The sequence below is a fragment of the Mustela erminea genome, chromosome 7, assembly GCF_009829155.1.
Source record: "Mustela erminea isolate mMusErm1 chromosome 7, mMusErm1.Pri, whole genome shotgun sequence".
Classification (NCBI taxonomy): Eukaryota; Metazoa; Chordata; class Mammalia; order Carnivora; family Mustelidae; genus Mustela; species Mustela erminea.
This window is the reverse complement of record NC_045620.1, coordinates 12725541-12743062: the sequence shown is the minus strand read 5'-3', so window position 1 is coordinate 12743062 and position 17522 is coordinate 12725541. Positions and strand designations below refer to the sequence as shown.

Sequence of the window (17522 nt, the reverse complement as noted above, 5' to 3'; positions counted from 1 at the left end):
GCAACACACCTACTCCCTTTCTGAGTCCTCACAGCTCCTGTGAGGTTGGCCCCATTCCTGACTCCAGGGCTGTGCATATGACCAGGCCAGCTGATCCTTGTATTCCCTTCCCCTGAATGGTTCATGATTGACCAGCTGTCCCGGGGAGGACCAGATCTAAGATACTTCATTTGGGGCCATTTATTGGTATGCATGGGAGAGAGACACTCTTTCCACAAGGATGGCTCACTGTACCATCAACACGGGTCTGGTGATGCCAGGTGGGAAGCTGGGTTGAGGGTGAAGCCGCTTTGGAAGAGAACTGAGAATAGGGAGATGGAGAGACAGATGAGAGCCAGACAGAACTCCTGGATCCAGCCACACCTGAAGCTCAGAATACACGTGGACTTTTTTTTTTTTTTTAAACACTTGGACTTTTTATTCACCTGAGTCGAATAAACTCATTTTTTGGTGTATGTTGGTCTGGTTTGAGTTGGGTTTCTGTCACTTGTCACTGAGAGAATTCAGACTGACAGAAAGTTTGTGAAACATGGGTTCTTATATCCAATGAATGGAAACAATGCTTTGTTTCTATGGCATTTCTGTGGTCCCCCTGCCAACACTGCTGCTTGGTGGCCTTTTATCGCCCACAGCGGCATGACTCTCTTGGGGGGCACACCTGAAACCTGGCAATCTGAGGGGGCCTCAAAAGGCAGCTTGTTTCTACCCCATGTGGACCCTTAGGAGATAAGCCCTGATATTCTGGGGTTTGGGGAATCTGTGTCCTTAACCTTCAGACACAAGAGCCCCCGTATTAGTGGGGCTCCAATACGAAAAGCCCATGGCTCTCAACCTTTCCCCAGCTTCCATCCTGCTGAACGGGTCAAGGAGAAAGTCCCGGGGAGGTGCTGCTGCCCTCAGCCTGTATAACAAAGACACGCCAGCCTTGTGGGAGGCAACCTCTTGCTCGAATGCAAAAACACCGCTGCTCTCATTGTACTTGGTTTTGCCGTGACCTTTTACGAAAGGCAGTGGAGACTGGTTTTTCATTTACAGTTATCATTTAAGACTTCCTTCTCAAATACGATGTAAGCTTCAAAAAGTAAGTCCAGTGCAATAAAATCTCAAATAATGGAACAGATGGCCCTGGGATGCTGCCAACGCTCCACGAGGACTGTGTCTAACTCCTCTTGGTGTCTCCGAGCCTGTCTGAGCCGCTGAGGCTCACCAAAGGTTTGGCCGGATCGAATCCAACCAGTAAACCCCAGCAGGGCTCCCCAGTGACCCAGCCTCTCTGACTCAAGGTCATCAGATGCAAACAAGACGCCAGCCTCTGTGTGCTTCTCCTTCTCTTATCCTTCTGGTAAAGGTGGTGAGCCAAGCCCCTGCCGGTCTCCAAGGATCACTGAAACGCAGGGATTTTCCCAATCACCTTGACGATGTATTGATAATGGAGGCTGCTTACTGACCCCTGTGCCCTGGAACCAGTTCCCCTGGGCACGTGACACTTCGGAGTGACAACTCAGGGAAGGGTGCCAGATGCACGCGAGCAAAGAGCACACGAGTCTGTGGCCCTCCTCCCCCTGCCCCAACCTCGCAATGAAGACGCAGGACGAGCCCCTCTGTGTGTCCCATCCGCGTTCTCTCAACCAGACCCTAATTAGGATGGACGGCTGTTCTCCACCCGGGACTGGAAGGAAGCCTGGAATTAGCTCAGTCGAGAAGCCTTCAGCCCTGAGAACCATCAGAACTGCCGCACGAATGAGCAGAAAATAGCAGATGATAAATTTTTTAGGACCACCCTCTGTGTGCCGGTTGTAGCAGACTGTGAGATAATGGGCTGGCCTTTTTTGGAACATGCATTATTGATCTGGGTCTGTCTAGTGGTTTATAAAACCCCCCCCCCCCCACTACCACCTTCCATCCCTCACCTCCTGAAAGCTACACAACCTCCTTCAAAAGCCAGTTCTGCTGCGGAGGGGGCGGCTCGAGCGTGGAAGGGAAGGTTCACAGGCACTGGCGTGTCTATGCAAGGTGGTGCTGCGCTGTGGGAGCTGACAGACGCCCCAGAACGCGAGGGCTCTCCACGCGCCGAATTCACTGCCTGGAATCTCTCCCTTCGCGGCACTTGCTCGTGGACGCTGAGAAGCATGTATAAAGACATTCCCGGCAATGGTATTTGTGACCGTGAACACCAACTCACACACACACACGAACACTCTAGAAACGACTCAACAGCTACTCCAGGAGACTGGTTAAGTAGAACAGTGTTTAAGACCACAGGATCTGGTTTTCAGTCTTGCTTGGCCACGGTCTGGCCATGTGGGTGTGACCTTGGACAAGAAACTTCATTTTCCTGTGACTTAATCTCTCCCTCTTTTAAAACAAAGAGACTGAATTTCTGTATTTTAAGTTAGCCGTGGTTCTCCCTGCTCTCTTCCCTCCTGTGTCCTTATCACGTCCATAGATCCTTTTTCTATATTTGCACATTCTTTGGTTTTATTCGAGAGTCACAGATGTAAACGTGTGATCACATTCTGGCACCAGGCTTAGCTGGATCACGTTGCTGCAGCAAAAATGTGTTGTTCCTGGGGGTGGCTGTTCCACCATTCACCTTGGTTCGGGCCAAAAGTCTAGGAGTTGCCCTAGATCTTCCTCTTTTCCTTAACCCCCTCATCCAACCACTGGTCGGTGCCTCACCTATGACTGCTCCTGCCCCAGGTCCAAGCCTCCGTCAACCCCTGCCCAACTTCCGCAGCCTCTGAACGGGGCTCCCCGTCTCTGCTCTTGCTCTTGGCGATCCCAAATTGAACATAACAGCCAGAGGGATCCTGCTGGAACCCAAGTCACCTCATAGCCCCTGCTAAAGGCCCCCTAACCTATGTCCATTTTACTAAAACTCAAAACCCTCATCAGGACCACAAGGCCCCTCACGACCTGGCCCCAGTTCACTCCTGTCTCATCTCTCTCCAGTCCACAGCCTTCCTTCTGTCCTGACCCACCAAGTTCACTGCTAACTAACATAGTGTCTTTGCCTTGCCATTCTCTTGACCCAGAATGCTCCTTCCTCATCCTCTAACTCCCAGCACAGTGTGCTGCACAGGGTTGGATGCTTAATACAGACCTGCTGAATGCACGAGGGGGTGTCTGGGCAGCCTTGAACTCTCAGGTATGACTACCGTTGAGGGACCCTGTGAAGCAGGACCCCTGTGCTCAGAGATCTGGGTGCCTCATGCAAGTACTCTCTGCAAAAGTCTACCAGAAACAAAATTTGCGTCCCTATGGCCATGACTGTAGACTCCCCATGTTCATCAAACACGGTTCAAGCTAGATGCTGCTGGACAGATAGGTATTCTGTGTGTTCAACTGTCAATAAAGGTTCTGGGCTCTGATTGCTTCCTGCCTACAAAGACTTCTTGCACTTGATAAGCTCCCGGAGAAAAAATCTATACTTGTGATCATTAATACAAATCATTATAAAGAGCAACTGGGATGTATATAAGTCACTTTTTTTTTGTAATTAATAAGAGTGATGCATGCTTTTAATAATGGATGCAAAAAGAGTGTAGACTTGAAGTTGGATCTTCACCACAATCTCAGGTTTGGTAGCAAAGGCTTAGCCAGGAAACATTTACATTTATTGCCATCTATAATATTCAATTGTCCTTTGACAGTGGATAGAGGCTAAAAGCCCACCCCTCACCTAGTCAACTACTGGCACTCTCTACCCATGAAAGCCTCCAAGATAGGGCTCCATCCTCTCTTTCCAGTCTCCTATTCCAGCCCCCTTTCCCAGGCTCCAGCCCGATCCCTTTCCTTGCTTCTGCCTCAGGGCCTTTGCACGTGCTACTTCCCCTTGCTTAAAAGGCTTTTCTCAGATCTTCACAGTACACAGTGACACTAATGATTAGAAGGGAAAATATGCAGGAGGAAAACCACACAAGGCTGTGTGCTGTCCAATACAGTAGCCATAAGCGGCTACCAAGCACCTGCAAGGTGGCTAGTCCTAAATGAACTGTGTTCTAAGTGTAAACTACAGGCCAGATTTCAAAAACAATATAAAAAATGTAAACTATCTCCTGAAGGACTTTTTATATTGATTACATGTGGAGATGATAATCATTTGAACACATGGGGTTAAACAAAAATACATTATTAATTTCACCTGTTTTTTTAAGCATTAAAAAATGTAGCCACTGGAAAATTTAAAATTGCTTACGTCATTTGCATTTATGGCGCCCGTTATATTCCTATAGGGCAGTTCTGTGTATGGGGTCCTGTTGAGAAAGAGAACTGGTAAACTCAGTGACTTCAAGGTGGGGGCAGGGGAACGGATACAAGCTAGGGAGAAAGAAGGTTTCTTGAGGGAGACCCCCCACCCCGACGGTGAGCTGGAACTACCAGTGGAGCTCAGCCCCCAGAAGGTACAGCTGAGCACCAGAAGGTGCAGCTGAGATGGTGTCTGGAGGGCTTGCTCTTGGTGGCCTCATGTGTGGCGGCTTGTCCTCATGCAAGGGGACAAGTGGGGAGAAAAGCCTCTGGCAGGTGTAGCACCCACGGCTGGGGCAGGGCCTTGTGGTCTTGCGTGGGAATGCAGGGGCGGAGCCAGGGGTGAGCCAGGATGGCCTCTTGCTGGGTTAAGGAGGTGGTGGCCGGGGTGGCCTGCGTGGGTAAAGAAGGCACTGAGACTGCGAGCTGAAGCCCCTGACACGCCTGTCATCCGTACCAGCGAGCTAAACCCTGGCGAGAGTCCCTGTCCTCACCCGCTTTCCCCAGAGCCAAAGCACCACGAGCGGAGGAAGCTCTGGATAGGAGGCGGCCACGCGTATCGTCCTGAGGCACCACCTTTGTGAACAGGGTCAGGTTACTAGAAATTGTGTCCGCCCTCCCTGTCCCTGGATGCCACCAAGGATGAGGTCACCTGAAGTGGTGATTGGAGAGGAAGGGCCCACACGTGCATGTGTGTACACACAGGTACATGTACACGTACACACACATACATACATACACCGCCCCCCCCCCCGGCTGGCTCCTTCTTAGTTTCAGTGTCAGCTCAAACATCACCCCCTCTGAGAGGCCCTCCCTGATTACCAATCCGAAGTGGCTCCCCCTCCCCCTGGCCCCATCTGGCACAGCCCCTTTCTCCCTTCTTGAAATGATCGTCGCTGTGACCCTGCTATTACCTGTGTCCCTCACTTTGTGACAGTAAGGTCTAGGCCTTTCTCACTCATTACTGAAGTTCCAGGCCCTACGACACTGGCACATAGCATGTACTCGATAGAAACTGCATGAAAATAACAAATTGGTCCAAACATCTCTTTTGACTTTTGGAGCAATCGAGAAAGGGTTTTGCTTTAGGAACGAGTTGGAGACCCCTGGCCTTGTGGACCCAGCTGCAAGGGCATGTGTGTGGGACAACCCGTGTGACTTGGTTGAAACCAAAGTGAGCTCCCCGGGGTCTCCTCCAGCCACCCTGCGTCAGGAGCCTCGGCCCCAGCAAGGTGGCCCTGGCCAGGGAGGTGCGCCCTGAGGGCCAGCTGCTTACCCAGCTCCACGTCCTGGTCGTCCGTCAGCACGAGGATGATGTTGGGCCGGATGTTTCTGCGGTCCCTCTGAAACCTGCCTTTCAGGCGGTGGTGGGACAGGAACGCCGAACTTCCCCCCAGCAGAGAGCACACGGTGGCGGACAGCAAGCAAAGCAGGAGGCTGGGCGGGGCCATTTTACGGGCCGCCGATCTGGGCATCCGGCGGGACCCAGGAGTCTGAAGTCGCGTGTTGTGGCTGTGTCTCTTGTCGCTTCTTCCCACTTTACTCACGGATCTAAAGTAGGAGGAAAAGAATCAGGTCAGTCTTTACGTAAAGGCCGCCTGACGGCTTGGGCTTGCATAATGATTTCTGGCATGGACACCGAGGGTTCCTTTGATCAGGGGGAGCTAGAGCAGTGAGAAAGTGGGAAGGAAGGAACTTGCAACGTGCTCCCGCGACACAGTGGCAGGAAAGCTTTCTGTGACTGCTTCTGCAGACAGATTTCTCTCCGGGACCAGCAGTCTTCTGAATGTGCTGGGTGCAGCCCTGGGCCCAAGTCAGATAACCAGCCTGTCTCTGAATCTGCCAACCCGTTCAACAGACAGACCAGCCCCAGAGCAAGGAAAAAGAAGGAGCCCAGACTATGGGAAGAGAGATTTCTGGGCCTCCCTTCTCCCCCCACCATCCCCAGAGGTGAGAGGGATGGGGTGTGGTGGGGCGGAGAGGCAGAGGTGAGCAGGACAGTCCCCGCTCTAGGGCAGTGCAGCGTGAGGCTGAGGCCCGGTGGGGATGTGCAGGGCTGAGCGACCCTGTATGCGTCCCAGTCCCAGCTGTGTCGCTCGCCAGCCGGGTATCCTCCCCAGCAAGCCAGTAGGGAACCTCAGCTTTCCCGCGAATAAAACGGGGAGACAAGGTGTTAAGGGAGCGCAAGCCAGGGAGACAAGGTGTTAAGGGAGCGCAAGCCAGCGGGATGTGTGTGAAGGCACCCTGCAGACAGACCCCATAGCTGGGCAAGTTATTCACGTGAGTTTTAAGTTTGTAGAATCAACAAAAGGACACAAGAGAAAATTGAGGGCTAAAAAGCTATAGGAGAAGAGCTGTCACAGTCTGTTGCGACCTCGGTCACCCCTGGGGCCCCCAGGTCTGAAGCGGTCACCAGCAAAGGTGGGAGGGACAGCAGGATGGCACATCTTGGCTTGGGCAGGTCTGATCTTGTTCTGCTCTTTGCTCTCTGTGGTCATTTTTCTATTTCTTGAGGAAATGAGCCTTCAAGTCTTTCCAGATATAGACTTTAGGTCTCATTTATTTAAAATGAGAGACAGTGAGCAAGCAGACGTGCCAGGAGGAAACCAGGTTTGTTGGAGGTGGGGCGGCTTGACCTTGAAGGACTCTGCCCACCTCCCCCCACCAAAGTCCCAGCTCAGGGAACTCATCAAGGGCTCTGGTCCATAGGAGGAGATGTGCCACTGCAACAGCCCCCTAAGAGGTCCCCCGCTTCCCCCGACTGTGCCCTCATTCTCCATCCTCTCCAGGGCACCGGGAATATCTTCCTAAAAGGTAAATCCCATAGGATCACTCCGTGGGCCTGGCCCAGCCTGAGACCAGCAAGGTATTCAGGGCACAAGATAGAAGGGACTCACCCCAGATGGCACCAGTGTGGGGTGCTCACCTCACTTTAGCCCCAGTCCTGTCCCTCACCTGCTCAGACCCCCGCCTTGGCTTCCCCAGCCCAAGGAATACAATGCACACTCCCCACCATAGCCTACAGGTGATTCAAGAGATCTAGCCCCTTCCTACCTCTTCTTCCTCCCAGCTGCTCCCCAGCCCCACAGGCTTCTTTCTGTTAACAAATCAAGTGTGTTTCTGCCCCAGGGCCTTTGCACGTGTTCTTCCTTAAACCTAGAAGATTCTTTTCCCAGATTTATTTTCTTTTTTTAAATTAAATTAAATTTTTTGGGAAGATTTTATTTATTTATTTGACAGAGAGAAAGATCACAAGTAGGCAGAGAGAGAGGCAGGGAGGGGAAGCAGGCTCCCCACTGAGCAGAGAGCCTGATGCAGGGCTCGATCCCAGGACCCTGAGATCATGACCTGAGCCGAAGGCAGAGGCTTAACCCACTGAGCCACCCAAGCGCCCCTCAGATTTATTTTCTATACAGGGCTCACTCTCCTCTGTCAAGTCTTGGCACAAACGTCACCTCCTCAGAAAGGCCCGCTCCCCTATCTAAGGTGGTGCCCTCCACGTGAGGCGCTCTCTGTATTTTATAACTGTGTTTATTCTCCCCACAATCCCTACTACAACCTGCAATTATCTTAGTTGCCCAGTTCTCCCCACTAAAGGCTCAGCCCCACAAGGGTAGGAAGTGGGCCTATGTTAATCACAGCTGGGTCCCCAGCTCTTAGTACTATGCCTGTCATGTAGTAGTAGTAGGAGCCCAATAAATATTCTGAAAGCTAAAGGAATGGAGATTTGGTTAAGGTCCTCTGAGTTCTGCAGACTGAGGGGCGTGGGGCTCGGCAGAGCCATGTCATGACCTCAGTATGGAGGCTCCGAGGCATCACCAACCCCCTTCCCCTGTCATCCCCCCGCAGGAAGGGTCCATGGGGCGGGCTGCTCTTTGTCCCTGCTCTGTGCCCCAGGAAGCCAGTCTCGCCTCTACAGGTGGCACCTGCAGTCCCCGGCTTCCTGCTAGTTCTGCCAGTGGGAGTTCTGCTGGGCAGGCGGAGGCAGGAGATCAGCAGGAAATCAGTTTCTCCAGCTCTGCTCCCTCCCTTGCATCCCAGGCCCCCCAGGGCCTTAGTCTCTCTAGGCTGGCCATGGTTCTAGCTTTCCTTTAGTCCTGGCGGCACTCTCAGCCTCCTCTTGCCCCTTCAAGCCTATGGGGAGTGATGACTCCCCTCCCGTGCCAGTTCCCTCCAGGGGCTGTAAGATTCCTTCTTTGCTCCCTTAACCCAAAATGCCACTGGAAGTCATGCCTTCAACTGACACTCCCCAGGGCAGGCTAGGAGATGGAGCAGGCTTCTTGCTCTGTCTCCCTCCCCAAGGACCGCCAATAGGACAGCTGTGCAGAGAGGGGAGATGGAGATGGGGACCACATTCGAAGCGGAGCTGACCTGGGAACCATGACTTTCACAGGCTCCAAGGGCCAGCACTGGCTTCCACCCTGTGGCCTCTCGGCAGCCGGAGCCACCGCACCAAGTGTGTCCTGAGCTCCTGCTGTGCCACACTGTGGATGGTTAAGACACGTACTTTGGAGTCACTTGCTGGCTGACCCAAGGCAAATAACTCAACACCTCTGTGCCTCAGTTTCCTTATTTATAAAACAGGTGTGGAGGATGAACCAGGTTCATACAGAGTGCTGAGACCACAGGCCGGCACATGGAATGACCCAGAACACGTCATTCACAGAGTAAACCATTTGTAGATCATGGTTGCTGCAGTCGTGGGCGGGCTATGAGGGGCACTCTGCCTGCAGAGTCTCCCCCACTCCCAACCACCTCCCACACAGGTACGAGCGCTGTTCCCATTTTACAGGGCAGAACATGGCGGCTCAGTCGTGGTCCGGAGCTCACCCCGGGCAGGAAAGGGCAGAGAAGGTCTGACCTCTGCTCCCCTGCGGGTCCCCTCCCCTAAACGCACCGTTCCCAGCCTCCCCCATTCAGACGCCACAGCCCCAGTTGCCGCTCTATCTCCACAGCCCTTCTGCTGTGACATGGCTTCATTTAAAAACAAAAACACAAATCCGTGTTTTTAAAAAGCAAACTTTCTATCCAAGGGTAAAGGGGAAAACTGGCATTTCCCTTGCCACCAAACGAACTCACACAAAATGAAGGAAAGCGGACCTTGCCACTCAGTCTCAGAGCTTCTCGTTCCTTCCTAAGGCTCTAAGCTGAGCTCTATGCCCGCCTCCTTTCCCACCTGTACACGCTCTCTTTTTAAGTGTGGAAAGGAGTCAAAATGCCTTAGCACCATCCCAGACTTTCTGCTGGGGGGGGGGGGGAGGCTGGAAGAGGGTTGAAAAGTAGACATGTTCCACCATCAAATTGGTCCCTGAATTACCCCAAACCCTGGGGTGGGGGCGGTCCTCAAATCATGTTGTTTATCAGTCTGTGTCCACCTGTTCCTGGAAACACACTAGGATGCTCTGTGCTTTGCATTTGAACTGATGTGCCCACCAGCCCACCTTCGTGTGTGAAACGCACATTCACATGCCTTCAGATAGACACCGAACACTAACAGAACACTGAGTGACTATCCAAGGGGAGCCCCACGACTCTCTTCTGCCAGAAACAGTAACAGCTAAAGCTTGCGGAGAGCGTACCATACTCCAGCCCCTGCTCTCGACATTTTACGTTTAATCCGCATTTCTGCTCATCCATATTATACCCATCTTGCGGATGAGGAAGCTGAGGCACAGAGTGTTAAAAGTGCTTTTTCCATGATCACGCGATTAAGTGGCAGGTTCAAAGCCAGTTCTGGCTCAAACAGAAGCCTCTGGAAGCAGCCTGCTGGGCAAGTTCCTGAGGCTCCCAGCCTCAGTTTCCTTCCTCATTTGCCAAATGGAGCAGCAGGTGGCCAGGTGTCCCCTGAGGGTCTTTGGTCTGTACCTGTGATGTAGAAGGGGCTATGGAGCTGGGAGGTGCAGCCTGTACTGAAAGCTCTGGGCCAGATGGTGGGCAGAGCTGGGAGATGTGGTCAGCTGGATTCTGTTCCTAGCACCCACGCTGGTTTTCTCATGTCCCCTTCCTTCCCCGCAACAACCACAGTCCCTTTCATTCCCTGCTCCCTGGCAACTACACCCCACCAGCCAGGACGCTCCCCATCTGGATGGAAGTCAAAGCTCTGTGACTGGAGACTGGAGAATAACAGGGGCTAATTATTTCATCAGATCAAGTCATTGGTAGGTCGATTTTTGATGAATTCCCCCAGCTCTGACTTCCCCTGGCCTTGTGCCAGCCTCTCTCTGGATGCTAAAGAAATCAATTAAAAATGACACATGGGATTCTGCCTCCATTTTTTTTCCCTTTTGGAAAAAAAATTCAAAGTGGTTAAACGGAGAGTCTGCAGTGACTCCGTACAGCACCAGTGGCCTGATGTCCCCACTATCCCCTGGACACCTCGTCTCATTCCCACCAGCTCGCTCCAAGGTCCATCTGGGTCCTTCTCTTTGTCCTGTATCTTCTACAAATCTTGGCAAAGGCTTGCCAGTCGAGGAAGACAGCTCTAGAAATGTCTAGTATCCCAAGTGTTCAGAAACATCACTCCTGCTTCTAGATTTATCTAGAAGATAAAGTAACCTGCAGAGAGGAACATGTCTCTGGGGGACCAATGACCTCCCCACTCCACAGACCACAGCTTTGGGGAAGCTCCCAGAACCTCACCCAGGCCTTCCCAGAACAACCCAGATGGTAGTCTTCCTCTGAGGATCCTCAAATTGCCAACAAGATTAGCCAAGCAGAGTCTGGGAATGACTGAGCAGCTGAGGGGGTGGGGGAGGAGGATGTGGCTAGAGGCAGAGCAAGGCACTTACCAGATGGAAGAACACGCAGGAAGAAGGGAAGAAAGGGGACTGTAGGCTGTGGCCAGATGCCCCATGTGCTGGGGCCAGGTGGTCCAGACAGCCCGACCACTTAGTCCTCCTTCATTTACTTTACAAATTTTTACTTAGGACCTACTATGTGCGAGGCACAGTGTTAGGTGGTAAGATATTCCCGCCCAGAACCTAACAGCCTTCTAACTGGTTTCCCTGCTTCTACCTCCTCCTCCTTCTATCAAGTAGCCAGAGGATCCTGTTAAAACCAAAGAGGCTGTCTTCCTGCACTGAAAAGCCTTCAAGGGCTTCTACTTCATGGTGAACAAAACCCCAGACATTCCAAAGGGCCAACAAGATCCTACATGGTCTGCCCATCCCCTCTCTGACCTCATCACCTTCCATTTTTCCTCTTGCCCACCTGGCTCTGGCCACTTGGCCTCTGTGCTGTACTTTGCACATGCCAGGCATGTCCCCACCCCAGGGCCTTTGCACTTACCTGCTTTGGAGTCCTCATCCAGATATCTTCAAGGCCCTTTCCTCCCCTCCTTTAGTTCTTTGCTTACATTTTGTCTTTGTAGGTTAGCAGAAATCTCTTCCCTTCCCACTAGCACCAACCACCTCTGACAAACCACATCTTTTATTTCTTTCTTTATGGGTCCCCCCTTCCAGCCCACCCCCCACTAGAGTGTCCGCTCCCTGAGGGCATGGATTTTTGTCAGCTTTGTTTCATATCTGCATCCCCAATGTCCGAAACAGTGCTTGGCACGTAGCAGGTACCTAAGCTATTTACTGTCTTAGGAGAGAAATTTCTTCCCCGTGACAACAACCCCCAGCTGTGGTTGGGGTCCCTACCGCCCCCTTCCTGCACTAGGTAGGGGCAGCCTGACTGGAGAGCAGAACACGTGACCCAGGTAGAGCCAATCAACATGTTCCGACTTACTAGCTCCAGAGATTGGCCCAGAGGCAGGCATGTGACCTGGGCTTGGCCAATAGCAGACAGCGGGAAGAAACTGGGGCCGGGGGGTTGGTGGCTGGGTGCAGGGAGCCGGAGCGCCATTCCCGCCAGCAAGGGGGAAGCTCAGAGGGGTGCTGGTGACACCGGGCTGAGCCTTGTGCCTGGTCACAGGCTCAGACAAGTAGCCTTTGCCGCTTCAGTTAATCTGAGCTGGAGCTGTCTTTCGCAACAGGAAGCACCAGGATCAACACAGTAAACCCCCTTACAGAACAGTGATGAAGAATAATTGATATTTATGGGGTACTTATCACAGGCCCCGCCCCTTTCTCAGCCCTCCTCCTGTTAGGTCGCATCACCCTTACAACACACTTATGAAACTGGATGTTCTACTTGCAGGCGAGGAAGCTGAGGCATGGAGAGTTTCGAGAACTTGCCCAAGGTCATGCAGTTTGGAGGAACAGCAGAATATTGTCCCCTGGCCTGCTTCCTCCCCATCCTTTCTCTGTGCTTCCCTGGGCCCTGGGAGGTTCACGTGGTTGGACCACATCAATGGGCTCCGTGCTCTCTTGCTCCTGGTGGGGTCTGGCCAAGGGGGACACCACCAGGGGAAGGGACGGTGTGAGGAGGGGCCTGGGTACTTGCCAGGCGTCCCCCCTGCCCGGGTGCTGGGAACTGAGCACATCCCTCTCTTGCTCTGCTCGGGGCCACATCTCCTGTGGGTGGCCCGCTTCTGGTTCCAGCAAATGTTCCCCACTGTCCCCAGCCCCAGGGATCTGTATGACTCATTTTCTTACACTCTGCTCACACGTTTGTTGGAGGACACCCTCTGTTTCCCGCAGGGCCCTGGGTAGGTAAAGCAAGCAGACCTCACAGCCGAGATTTGCACCCAGACGTCCTGATCTCAGAGGCCCATCCTGACTCCTATGCTCACTGGGAAACTGACGAATGATACAAGAAGCTGTGGTTAAGTGTACTGAACAAACAGGAAGAAGAAGGGGGGAACTGCTGGCCTGGGGGGCAGTCAGAGAGGGCTGCCTGGAGGAGGCCTTATAAAATTTAAGAAGCCTAACAGGAACAAAGTTCTGCAGAATCCACATGATTTTTCTGAAGGAGAGGGTAGAGGACAGGGTGCTTCTGGCACGGGAAAAGGCCTGAGCAAACAGCAGGCAGAGTGGGAGGGATGGAAATGTGTGGCCCCGAACCTTACAAGCCCAGTTGTCTAGACAGGGCATGACACAAGCACATCTGTTAAGTCTTATACTCCCCTGGTGTCTCCCCTTCTTCCTGGTCACAGACTTTTTCCAGCCTTCTCTCTTCCTCTCCAGGGCTGTCAAGGAAAGGACAGGAACTCCTGCAACCTATGGGCACAGACCTTCCTTGTCTTCCCTACCTAGGGCCAGGGCATCTGGGGGCTTTCTGTGCCTGGTCCTGGAATTCCAGCTGGAGGCAGGGAACCAAGCCAGCTCTCAAAGCAGGTCGTGGGACAAGAGAAGAGTCTTTCAAAGGGAGGAGGCAAAGATCAGGTTTCAAGACAAGAGCTCAGGATCTGGAAAGGAAATTAGGGCATAAAGAGAAAGGTTTGTTTAGGAACCCCATTCGTTGCAGAACTATTGATTCAACAAGAAATCCTCAAAGACCTACTACATGTCAGGCACGGTTCTTGGCACTGCAGATAAAGCAGTGGGAAAAAAAAGTCCCTGCCCTCAGGGAGCTGACATTCTTAGGAGTCAAGAGGTCAAAAGCCAGAGCTGAACACCTCCAGCTAAAAGTGAAAAGTGTCAGGAATCAAAGTACCGGCAAACCACAGTGAGCCTTTAGGACAGGACCATGGAGTATAGTTAAAGCTCAAAGAAAGTTTAGAAGCGATATATTTAAGGTACCAGAGGGATGAACATCACAAGGTTTTGTATGTAAAGTGAGTGGGTGTTTGGGAGGCCATGTAATTCACATGCCCGAATATCTGTGCATCTGCAGTCAGGTACTGTTTCACGATCAGTGGAAAAAAAAAAAAGACACAAATTTCTAATCTCATGGAGCTGATAGAGAGATTGGAGGAAGCCAAGCAGAGAGATATGTGCTAAAATGCAGCAGGGAACAGGCGGAGAAGGGGTGGAGATGGGGTCTGCAGCCAGACAGCCGGCGTTCAAATCTTGGTTCCACTATGGACTAGTTGTTGGGCAAGTAACTTACCCTCTTGTGGCCTCAGTGTCTTCAACTGTAAAGTGGGGCCAATAAGAGCACTTTTTAAAGAGTTGTGAGGAGGAAATGGCTTAATGCCTGTGAAGCCTTTAGAAGGGGACTGTATACACTAAGTGCCCAATACATATTGCTTAGCGTTATTTGCTGGGTTTGGGCCAATGTAATTTCTATAACAGCATCCAGTTTTCATTTGGGGACCTTCTCCCTGATCCTTGGTCCATAAGGTTCAAATTAGGCCACCACGGCAGAGCTCCCTGGCTAGACCAAGCAATCCAGACCTGAGCCAATCAGGGCCTTCCAATCCCTCTTCCTCAGTGATTGGTCAATCAGAGTAATCCGGGCACCTTGGCCTGACTAGGAGGAGATGCCTACCCTTTCCAACTGGCTAGCTGGTTCCATGTCCTTCCACCATGAAGGTGAGGGAAGACTGACGCCATCTTGCCTCATGCAGAGGTGGACTGAAGCCAACACACAGAAGAAAACAGAGCTGAGAAATGGAACATACTTGGGTTGGAAACATTTGGGACTTGGATCCAGCTAAACCTGAAGGAAGAAGATTTACCCTGGATTGTTTCAGGCACCAAGAGATTCCTTTTTCTCCTTTGACAAATAGCTTGAGTTGTTGTCTTCCTTTCTTCCTAGGTCAGCTTTCTCACATGTTGACTCCTTAGGACCATGAATTATTTCTTAGGTCGCTCCAAGTTGCTTTCTCTGTCACTTGCAACCGAATGAGCCCAAATGGTATTGCAACCGAAAGAGCCCAAATGGTAAAGCGAGCTGGAGACAGAGTGTTGACTCAGGTGGCTTCCCAGTCGCCTCTGGCCTCTGTGTAGAGAGGCCTGACAACGCGGCTTGCTAGCCCTCAGCCTGGGCCCAGGCCCAACTCTCTGCTTTACTGTAGGCAAACTTTCCTCATCCTTATTTGTCAACCGATAAGAAAAAGGTGGTGTAGAAAAGCAGAAGGAACGTGGGTGTGGGAGTCATGAATTCTTGTCCCAATTTGGTCTCAGTTTCTTCATCTGCCAAGCCAAACAGACTGTTCCCTGGGCACAGCCCTGAAGCTTGGGATGGGTGGAGCCTGACAGGTGGAGAGAGGGCCTTCCCTGACCGCCCTCTTGGAAGCAAGCTTCCCCGCTTGGCCTCATCCAAAGTTAGTTCTCTTCAGAACACTCATCACACATGTGATCCTTCAGGCACTCTCCTATTCTGGTCTTTATTTTGTGGGGGTTGTTTTCTCACTGGAAGTTCCACAGGGGTAAGGCTGTCTCATCTCGTCTCTTTTTCTTTTCTTTCCTTTTCTTCCCCCGCCCCCCAACACTTTTAGATTAAAAAAAAAAAAGATTTATTTATTTGAGAGCAAGCGAGCAAGCAGAGGGAGGGGAGAGAGAGAGAATCCTCAAGCAGACACTGAGCTGAGTGGGGAGCCTGGTGCAGGGCTCAACCTTAGGACCCTGAGACCACAAGACCATGATCTGAGCCAAAACCACGAGTTGGACCCTCAACCAACTGAGCCACCCAGGCGCCCTGGGCTGTCTCTTCTCTAAAGAGTTCCAGCCCCCGGCACAGCCTGGCTGCTAATTCTTGTAATTAGTCAACAAATATTTCCTGGGCACCTACTATGCGCAGGCCCTAGTCTATGTGCTGAGGATCCAGAAATAAATAGTCTCTCATGAATCAGACACCAAAATAAATCATAGGCATGAGGTGATGAGTCCTAAGGGGGTGAGGCAGGAGAGGGAGGTCACAAGCGCTGGCCGGGGGGGGGGGGAGATTGCATCTTTAAATGTGGGGGGTGTCAGTCGGGCAGAGTCCTGAAGGAGGGGAAGGAATGTGCCTTGCAGATACTTAGGGGAACGGTGTTCCAGGCCTAGGGGAAAGACACGTGCAAGTGTGCTTGCTGGGGGAGGAGCGTGCCTCGGAGTCTGCGGCACTAGCGGGGGCTCGTATGGCTCGCGTGGGGTTGAGTGATCGGAAGGGTACTATTTGGAGTGAGCGGAGGATCTGGAAGGTTCCAGCCTGGGAGTGTTGAGATTAGATGTAGGTCTTAACAGGATCCTTCTGGCGGCGTGTGGAGAACGGAATGAGGGGCACGAGGGTGGGTGCGGGAGGGCCGGCGAGAAAGCTGCCTAGATGGTGCCTGGACCAGGACAGGGGCAGCGAGGGCGCGAGATGGGAGATTCTGGATATGGTTGAATGAATCAATGAGTGAATGAACGGGGGACAGACGGGCACAGGCCAAGTGCTCCAATGATGATTTCTGTGTAACAGGTGATCTTCGACTTCAGCAGAATAAAGTCATTTTTTAAAAAAATGCATGGCTGGCTGGTCTCTGTTTTGGAATGGCTGAGGCCACAGCTGAAATGACCGAAGGACTGGGAACTTGATTCATCGGGTGGCTGTTATGGGCACTTGGCTAGGACCTAGGGGCCCTCTCCTTCCTCCCTGTATGGTGGCTTCAGGGGTGGGCTCTGATTTCTTAAGTGGCAGCTTTCGGCTTGGAAGGTGCATGTCCCAGCGACGGGCGGTGCCGCCTCAGTTTTTCCTACTGAACTCGGTCTTCTCTCTGTTGCTCCCCAAGCGTCACCCCTCCGCCCCACATTCTATTGGTTTCTCTATTGGTTTCACAAGACTGGCCAGATTCAAAAGGAGGGGACAGCACTCCACCTTTCCATGAAGGAGTGTCAAGGTCACGGTGTAGACTAGCACGCTGGCTATCATGTGGCTTGTGAAAACACAGGGGCACCTGCCAAGTCCCAGAGGCCAGGGCACCACGGCGGGTAGAGCCACGGGGGCCTCTCCCCAGCAAGCACCACCCTTTCTAGGAAGTGAAACTTAAACCAAGTCAGATGCCGTGTCTGCATCTGGCAAGCTTTGGAGTCTGTGGCCATGCCCAGCTTAAAGATCCCTGAGTGACCCAAAGGCTCCCCAGACCCCACACCTCCATCTCCTATGACCCAAAGGGGTTCAGTCAGTGGTGTCAGGTCCCGAAGGTTCTGAAGGGAGCAGAAGAGGCAAAGAGAAAAGCTTGCCCTGGATGTGGAAAGCAGGCACCCCCCCCCCCCACACACACACACTTCAGAGAATGAAGCTTCTCCTGTTTTGGTGGCATGGAAACCATTAATTCCCCCTTAAAAAAACACTTCTGCCTCCTCATTTTTAAGTAGAAAGGAAACCACCAAAAAACCCAGAAACCCCAAGTGAAGTGTGTGACCTGGTTTTGGGGAATTGGCCCCTAACTGTCCTCACTTCCCCCCTGCTAACGTGGGAATGACACTCCTGAGGCGGGCTTATTGACCTTCCGGGCCCCCCGCCACCGGGCCCATGGAAGC

At 52.3% G+C, this 17522-nt stretch overlaps 1 protein-coding gene across 4 annotated transcripts in view; it reads right to left on the bottom strand.

Annotated features, from left to right (window-relative positions):
• SULF2 (sulfatase 2) overlaps positions 1–17522 on the bottom strand; it is a 113328-nt gene that overhangs the window by 81062 nt on the left and 14744 nt on the right. For all 4 annotated transcript variants that reach the window (XM_032350426.1, XM_032350425.1, XM_032350424.1 and 1 more), the window contains one exon: positions 5525–5799. In XM_032350426.1, coding sequence (XP_032206317.1) covers positions 5525–5723 — 199 coding nt within the window. In that variant the 5' untranslated portion in view covers positions 5724–5799. Of the gene's footprint in view, positions 1–5524; positions 5800–17522 lie in introns of those variants that run through there.